Source organism: Humulus lupulus, chromosome 8 (genome assembly GCF_963169125.1).
Source record: "Humulus lupulus chromosome 8, drHumLupu1.1, whole genome shotgun sequence".
Classification (NCBI taxonomy): domain Eukaryota; kingdom Viridiplantae; phylum Streptophyta; class Magnoliopsida; order Rosales; family Cannabaceae; genus Humulus; species Humulus lupulus.
The window spans coordinates 173,676,765-173,686,048 of NC_084800.1; the positions used below are offsets into that span (position 1 = coordinate 173,676,765).

At 26.1% G+C, this 9,284-nt stretch overlaps 1 protein-coding gene across 1 annotated transcript; it reads right to left on the minus strand.

Moving 5' to 3' along the window:
- Positions 1 to 1,404: 1,404 nt before the first annotated feature.
- On the minus strand, positions 1,405 to 8,963 carry LOC133794720 (metal tolerance protein 10-like). Its single transcript, XM_062232099.1, has 6 exons — positions 8,653 to 8,963; positions 8,447 to 8,559; positions 3,376 to 3,621; positions 3,211 to 3,291; positions 2,828 to 3,058; positions 1,405 to 2,043 (listed from the first exon to the last, which is right to left on the minus strand). The coding sequence occupies exons 1-6, from the start codon at positions 8,840 to 8,842 to the stop codon at positions 1,696 to 1,698; spliced, it is 1,209 nt and encodes a 402-aa protein (XP_062088083.1). The 5' UTR covers positions 8,843 to 8,963; the 3' UTR covers positions 1,405 to 1,695.
- Between the last annotated feature and the right edge of the window lie 321 nt (positions 8,964 to 9,284).

Here is a 9,284-nt window from a genome sequence, read left to right on the forward strand (position 1 = left end):
AAGGGATGGTTGATCTTTCTAAGAAACTAGTTGAGACACAAAAGGATAAGGTATATCCATTGGTTTATTTGCTTATTAAATTGGCATTAACGCTTCCAGTTGCAACAACTTCAGTAGAAAGAGCATTCTCTGTAATGAACATTGTGAAGAATCAAATGCGCAACAAAATGGGAGATCAATGGTTGAATGATAGCCTCGCTGTGTATCTTGAGAAGGATGTATTCAATGCTATTGATAATGAGCCTATTATTCATCGTTTTCAAAACATGAAAACCTATCGATGACAACTTTAAATGTACGAGCTGAAAAATTGATTTATTATGCTAAAATTTCATGACAATGTGTATTATTTTTAAGTAATGCTTGAGATTTCTTGATATTCATTACTCGTAAAAAGTAACTCCAAAATTTTAATTAATTTTTTAAGCATATTATATTATTTGTTTTGAAAAAAAAAATAAAAATTGTGCCCCCTTTAACCAATTCCTGGGTTCGCCACTATAGCCTGTAGTATATATGTTTTATGAGAAATGATATGTGTCATATAAACTTGCAACACAAATTATTTATTTAGAGCTCCTAGTAATATGAGAATTTAAAATATGCCTTACCGGAAAAATTCCAAAAGAATTTAACATGTCTTATGAAATATAAATTCAAAGTCGCATGCATTATACAATAAAGATCTTTGTCTGGATTAAAGACATGCAGGTGAATAATTATTTGAAATTACAAGTATGATTTATTATGCATTGTGAATTCATAAATAATACGTTGTAAAAAGCTCTTGAAGAGCTTTTGATTATTTTATAAACTATTGAAGAAGGATTTCTTATTTCATCTTGTAGATTGGGAATTATTAAATATATTATTTGTTTATAGATTAAATTATGAGTAGAGAAGTCCCAAAGAACTTCGTATGCATAAAGAATCATAGTGTATATGATCGCTTGATGTAAAAATTAAAGAACATGTAACGAGAATGCAACGAATATATATAGTCTCGAAGTCTTACTGGGTTTTTCTAGCAATGTTTTTAATGAGGCAGTTTTCACGGACATCCAAGGGGGAGTGTTATAAATATTATATATATGGATGTCCATATAATGAAGAATCACTAGGTTACCCAAAGTTAAATATCAGCGTTAATTCTTGATTGTATTCAGAATAGTTACCTGATTTCCTCATGGCTTATTTATCTGTATAAATAGGGGTCATTCCCTCATTGAAATAACATATACGATAGTTTCACTCTCTCTTTACATCTCTCTCTTATTCTGTCTATTTTCTTTATACTTTATATTTCTATAATCTTAATAGTTTTATAACAAATAGTATATTTTGATATTTTATTATGTTGATAAAATTTGACTCATAAATACATATACGGAAAATATTTATTGATAACAAAAGTTCATTTAACATGTACTACATTCATACTCTTGAAACAAAACCATACATCATATTTGTCAAGTAATTGGTAAAATATCCATAGTTAAAATTTGATAATTCTCACTAGGCGATCCAAAACTCAGCCTTTTTGGAAAAAGGAAAAAACAAAAAGCACAAAAAATTATTTAAAGCACACTAACCAACTAATTGTTTTATATAATAATGACCACATAATAATAATAGTAATAATAATGATATATTATGGTTAGCTTTCTCAAAATATATATGTAATAAAAAATATCATCATGGAACTTTTGACTTGTGCTCTGGCTTGTGAGTGGTATCAAAGTCTACATGAACAAAGGCTCTCTCGACCTCAGGCAGTTTTTCAATCTTATCTTGAAGGGTCTCTCCAATGGTATGTGCATTGCTAAGAGACATTTCTCCAGGTAACACTATATCAACCTCAGCAAAATATTGGATTCCAAATTTATATGCTTTCACAGTGTCAATGTGCTTAATATCTTCATGATGATTCCATATTAGGTATGTAAGCTTCGCTAAATACTCTGGCGGCGCTGTCCTTCCGATTAGCGACCAAACGTTCTCCATCACTGTATTTGACCAATTACCCATCGTGTACAACGCGATCTGCATGTGTATTAACATATATATATATATAAATAAATATTGTTTATTATATAGGACGACATCAATTCATTATTAAATAGTATTTTTATAAATTTTATTAAATTATAAGGATATGTATTCTCTTCTGTATAAAAAGTGTAGAAATAATTGAATTTTTTTTATTTTAACTTATTGTTGATTTTAATATAATATTCTAAATATTTAACGAATTATACTTTTAAAACTAACTAATAATAAATATTAATTAATTATATTAATATAAATTTAAATATTATAAAATATTATTATTATGTTAATATTTAACATAATACTACATATATATATATATATAATAATTATATTAATATAAATTCTGTTATAAAATATCTTTATTATAATAATATATAATACAAAACTAGTTATTTAATAATTATATTAATATAAACTTAAATGTTATAAAATATCATTATGACAATATTATATAATCCTCATTTTTTTACTAGTTATATATATTAATATGAATTCAAATATTATTATTATTATTATAATATTTAATAAAAAAAACTAGATATTTAATACTTAGATTAATATAAATTTAAATATTATAAAATATCATTATAATAATAATATATAATATAATCTTAATTTTTATTAAAAAAATTATCAGATTATATAAATATATATAAAATTACAAAAGATATTTTGGTTTAATTTTTATATTTAATAAATATAATTAATAAATTCTATAAATAAAACTAAACAAATTTAAATTATTTCTATTTAATATATATATTTATGTACTTACAAGAATGGCACCAAGGGGATCGATCCACCAATAGAATTTGATAGCTAAAACGGCAGCGGCAAGGCCAATTGAGTTGGTGATAACATCAAAGAAATGATCTTGAGCATATGCTCTAACTATTTCGTTACTGAATCTTCGACAATAAACCATTAGCACAAATTTCACCACTGTCACCGATACCATTATCGCTATCACCCATTTTTCTTTCACTGGGTCTCTTTCAGGTTGAGTCTGCAAAATTATTAATAATTAATTTTCTGATTTTTTTTTAATTGCCAAGTTCGATCATGCTAGCTAATAGTATAACATTTATTTAAGAAAAATATGTGACAATGATATAATTCAAGTAGTGCAAAATTTAAGTGTGTTTAGTACGTACGTACCTTGGTTAGAAGTTCTCGACCTGATTCAAACAATATTTGTAACCCAAGAGTGGTCATTACTGATGCAAAAACAACAATTCCCTGTATATACAGTTGGCACACTATCATTATTAGAAAGGAAAAAAAATGGACAATAATAGTGATGGAATAAAAAAGGGTACGTACCACAGGTTGCATACGACTCTTGCCAATAGGGTAATAAAACTCATTTGGTTTTCTCATGGAATAAGAAGTGAACCAAAGAATAAAGCCAGATAAGAGGTCTAAGAGTGAGTCTAGAGTTGAAGCTATCACTGCCAATGATTTACTCTCAACAGACGCATACAATTTGGCCAAGAACAGCACCAAATTAGCCACGTTCGATGCATAGATTGCCATCCTCTCGTTTCTCGCAAGATCCTTCATTTCGTCCTGAAACCAATTCAATCATAACATTTTATCTGTTTAGACTATTATATATATTTGTAATTATAATTATCTTCGAAAATACCTTAATGTGATAATATAACATGAATACTGAAATGTCATTGTTATTATTCTGCTCCATCTTGATTTATGTTTGATCCGTGACAATGTGTATATCTATCTCTATATAAATTACTTATATTCTTTAACATTTATGTGTTGTTTTAAATGATCATTTTAAAATTGATGGCTTTTGTTTTTTTTTTTAAATTCATTAAAAATAAATAAATGAAAGTTAAAATAGAAAATATCTCGGATATTTTGATATTTTTCAAAATGGAAGGCACAATGTAGTATCTTTCATAACATTTTTTTAGATAAATCTTTGATAATAATAATAATTTATTCCAACAAGTTGCAAATAATGATTTTGATGGATACAAATTTGGCTAAATTGAGTGTCTATGTTTCTAAAGGGGAACTTGACCAAATACGCCCCTAATAAAATGTATTTTTCAACATGTCAACTTTAATAATTCTTATATATGTATGCCACCAATTATTTTTTGATCAAAAATACCATTTCCATCAACTCATTTATCTCTCTCTCAATCTCTCTCACTTTCTCTACCACCACAACACCACCACCACTTTTCCACGGTAGTAGAGGAAACCACCCGCACACACTGCCACTGCCAATGACGCATCCACCTCCTACTACCATTGAGCTCTTTCTTCATTTTTTTAAAAATTAACAATGATAATTCCAATCTAAACTTTAAATCAAAAGAAAGATTGACATAGAACACTAATTTGTGAATTTTGAACTCTTACTAACAAGATTTTTGATTTGATTGCGTTTATTTTTCAGATCTAAAACTTAAAATATGGTTTTAGGTCAAAACAATTTCTAACGATGCAGTAACGATGCATTTGCGATGGTGGCTTGAAAACATATTTTTAGGCCCAAACTATCTAACGATGCATTAACGATTCGGTAGCGATGCGTTTGCAATGGTGGCTTTAAAATATAGTTTTTATGCCAAAACGCTGCTTAACGATGTGTTTGCGATGGTGGCTTGAAAACATGGGTTGTAGGGCAAAACACTGCTTAACGAAGAGTTTGGTATGGTAGCTTGAAAACATGGGTTTAAGTCCAAAACGATGTCTAACGATGCATTAACGATGCGTTTGTGATGGTGGCTTCAAATAATGCCTAACGATGCAGTAGTGATGTGTTTTTGATGCTGGCTTAAAAACATGGTTTTTAGGCAAAAACGATGTCCAATGATGCGGTAACAATGTGTTTGCGGCGGTGGCTTGGAAACATATTTTTAGGCCAACACTATCTAACGATACATTAAGATTTTTTAACGATGTGTTTGCGATGGTGGATTGAAACGATGCAGTAACGATATGTTTGCGATGTTGGGTTTAAAACATGGTGATTAGGCCAACACAATGTCTAACGATGCGGTAACAATGCATTTGCATCATTGTCGCATTGTTGATGCATCGTTAGATAGTTTTTGCCTAAAAATATGTTTCAAAACCACCATCGCAAACACATCATTACTGTATTGTTAGACATCATTTTAGCCTAAAAACTATGTTTTTAAGCTACCATTGCTAACGCATTGTTAATGCATTGTTTGGCATCATTTTGGCCTAAAACTCATGTTTCCAAGCCACCATCGCAAACACATCGTGACCACATCGTCGGCATCGTTTGGCCTGAAAACCATATTTTAAAACCACCATCGCAAACGCATCACTACTGCATCATCAATGCATCGTTAGATAGTTTTGGCCTAAAAACATGATTCAAAGCCACCATTGGAAACACATCGCTAGGCATCATTTTAGGCTTAAAAATATATTTTCAAGCCACCGTTGCAAACACATCATTAGGCATCGTTTTAAGTCACCATCGCAAACACATCATTATTGCATCGTTAATGCATTGTCAGACATTGTTTTCACCAAAAAACTATGTTTTTAAGTGACCATCACAAACTATGTTTTCACCAAAAAATCTTGTTCAAAAGTTTTCAAAATTCATAAATTAGTGTTCTATGTCAATCTTTCATTCGATTTAAGTTTTGAATTGGATTTTTTATTATTTATTTTTTAATAAAATGAAGAAAGAGCTCAATAGTGGTAGGATGTGGCGACTTCAATGATGGTGGGAGGTGGATGCGCCATTGGCGGTGGTAGTGCGTGGGAGTGGTTTGCTCTGCCGTCATGGAGAGGTGGTGGTGGTGGTGTCGTGGTGGTAGAGAAAGTGGAGAGTTTAAGAGAGAGAGAGAGAGAGAGAAAGAGAGAAATGGGTAAGAGGGAGAGATATTTTTTTACCAAAATATGGTTGGTGGCATACGTATGTAAGAATTATTAAAGTTGATGGCATGTTGAAAAAATACACTATATGAGGGGCACAATTGGACAAATTTCCCTTTCTAAATAGCTATATAAAGTATTTCAATGTTTACTAATTTAGTTTTAATATCCATATCACTGTGAGATTCCTTGTTTTCAAACTTACTTAGTATATTCCTTCCAAACTTACTTCAAATTACTTCAATAATTTTAGGAAAATGTTATTTGGTATTTTTTCTGTTCTTTTGTAAACTTGTAAATGACATGTATATATTTATATTAGGTAAAAGCAACGTGCAATGCACATTTGTTTAGTTTTACTTAAAAAGTGTACTAATTTATTTTTATTATATTTTTTTAATTATCATTTAAAATTCAAATAAATAAAAAATATCGTATATAATAAAAGAATGACATAAATATATTAAAAAAATTAAGTCAAAGTATTATTTATAGTTTAATATATATATGATCATTTTTATTTTTTTTAAGAAAATCGTTAAACCAATAATTCGGTAGATACATACAGTTTGCAAATAAAAGATATGGTGCTTTCTAGTTATAAAGTAAATTATTTGATGTTGTTCATTAGTTTCAAATTACTATTCATAATAATTTAAATTTTACTATTTTTTATATTTTAATTTATATATTATATATAGTGTATCTAGTATTTAAAGTTAAATAATTTGTTTCTAATTTTCTTTTAGAAAATTTATTCAATATAATAAAATATTGAAAAATTAAAAAATTCTAAATCAAAACTTGAATTTATATATGGTTTGTTTGATCAAAATATAGTTATTTAATTAAAAAAATTTAAAGTTAACGAAAAATTATATAAAAATATATTATTTAATTATTGGCTGGAGCAATTAAAATAAGTATTATTTTATTAAAAAAATAAATGACAAAATAAAAAATACATATATTTATGTCTTATATCACTATTACATATATGTTTCAATAAAAAAAATACATCAAATAACAAAATAAATAATTAATAAAAGAAAGAAAAGAATAAATTTAAACACATAATTAGTTAAAACTTTAAACATAATTGATAAAGTAATTTAAATACTTTAATATAAAATTTTAAAATATATGATGAGAAATTATTATGACTCTTTATTTATTTTATTTAGATGTTTTTATTATTATTTTAATTTAATTACTTTAGTTAAAAACAATAACAAAATTAAATCTAATGGAAACCAATAATTTTCGTTAAACTCACATTTATAATATATATATATATTTATACTATATACAATTAATGTGCACAATACACGTTTGCTTAGTTTTATTTATATAATTTATTAATTATATTTATGAAAATTTTATCATTATCATATAAATATTTTAAATAAATAAACAATATCATATATAAACGAATATCATAAACATATTAAATAAAAAATTAAACAAAAACATTGTTTACGGTTTTTTTTAAAATATATATACATATATATATATAATATGATAATATTTTAAAATATAAATGATAATTTTTTTAATAAGAAATAATATTATGTATTATATATTATTATAATATTTAAATTTATATTGATATCAATATTTTATAATATTTAAATTTATATTGATATAAGTACTAAATATATAATATTGCATTAAATATTATTATAATAATAATATTTAAATTAAACAAAAACATTGTTTACAATTTTTTTTAAATATATATATATAATATGATAAATTTTTTAAACATAATAAATTTATTTTAATAAAAGTAAGATTATGTATTATTATTATTATTATTATTATGAGATTTAAATTTATATTGATATAAGTATTAAATATTATTATAATAATATTTTATAATATTTGAATTCCTATTAATATAATTAGTAAAAAATTAGAATTATATATTATTATCATAATAATATTTTATAACATTTAAATTTATATTAATATAGTTATTGAATATCTAGTTTTGCATTATATATTATTATAATAATGATAGTTTATAACATTTGAATTTAAATTTAAATTTATATTAATATAATTATTATATATAGTCGCATATTAAATATTATTATAATAATAATATTTTATAATATTTAAATTTATATTAATATAATTGATAAATATCTATTTTTAAATTAATTTTAAATATATATTCTAATAAATATTTAGAATATTTCGTTAAAGTTAATAAAACAAAACGTTAAAACTAATAATTTTTTTTATCTACCCACCAAAAATATTTATATATATATAAATTGAATGTATGCATGTTAAATTCTTTGTTGAGTAATTTTGCATCCCTACAAGTCATTAGGCCATCATTATAATTAATTTAATTAATTATTTTATTTTCCCTACAAAATAAGTTATTCTGACAAAATAAATTTTCCATTAACTAATAAGGCATTTGATCTTCATATTGCAACCACACAATAAAACAGAGAGAGTGGGGGGGGGGGGGAGTTACCTCAGTTAAAGCTCCGGGCAAGGTTCCTAACTCAGTAAATGAATCTACTTCATCGAATCCCTCAAGAAGTTTAACCTGCCTCTTGTAATATTCTGCAATTTTTCTTTGCCTCCCTGAGAAAATAGTAATACATTTAATATAAAAGAAGAAAAAATGAAAATAATTCATAATATAATAAAAAAAATCATTTGAAATTAAATAATTACTCAATGAGTTAATGAAATGGCCTAGGCCAAACTGAGAGGTAGCATGCCTCTCCGGCAGCTTGTACTCATCCATGTTGAGCCGCCACGACGGTTCACTTGGCACTCTGACGTTCTCCGCCGCTGCCGCCGGTGACAGAAGCTCTGTCCTGTAGTCCAATGAATCTGTTCGAACACCACCGTTGCCTGTCATTTTGATTAATTATGTTATGTATCTAACAATAATAATAATAATTTCCACAGTTTGTGAAAATTGATTCAGTAGCAAAATATTAGAATGATGAGATTTCAACTTTTCGAACTGAACATGTTGATCTATGTATAAATACAAATTTGGAAACTTGGGGAATAAACAAGTATAGTTTATTTTATTAATTAATAATTTACCTAATTTTAATGACATGGACACATGAAGCGTGGCATGGATTGACAAACTACCTACATCACTGTTAAAATAAAAGCATGGAGAATGTTGTTTTTCTTTCTTATTTAAAAGAAAAAAAATTGTTATTTTAATTTTGATTAATATATTGGAGTTGGTTTAGGCTCACCCATTAAAGAGCTGACTTTACACTTTTTTTTTTGTCTTGAATGTGAATGGAATCTTCAACATTTTAAAAAAAAAGTTTAGAATT

Excerpts from the sequence above, each read along its gene's own strand:
- LOC133794720 (XM_062232099.1), bottom strand. The coding sequence starts at position 8,842 with ATGACAGGCAACGGTGGTGTTCGAACAGATTCATTGGACTACAGGACA. Across the intron at positions 8,560-8,652 it reads CCATTTCATTAACTCATTGA|GGAGGCAAAGAAAAATTGCA; the intron begins GTAATTATTTAA and ends CTATTTTCTCAG. Across the intron at positions 3,622-8,446 it reads TGCCCGGAGCTTTAACTGAG|GACGAAATGAAGGATCTTGC; the intron begins GTAACTCCCCCC and ends AATTGGTTTCAG.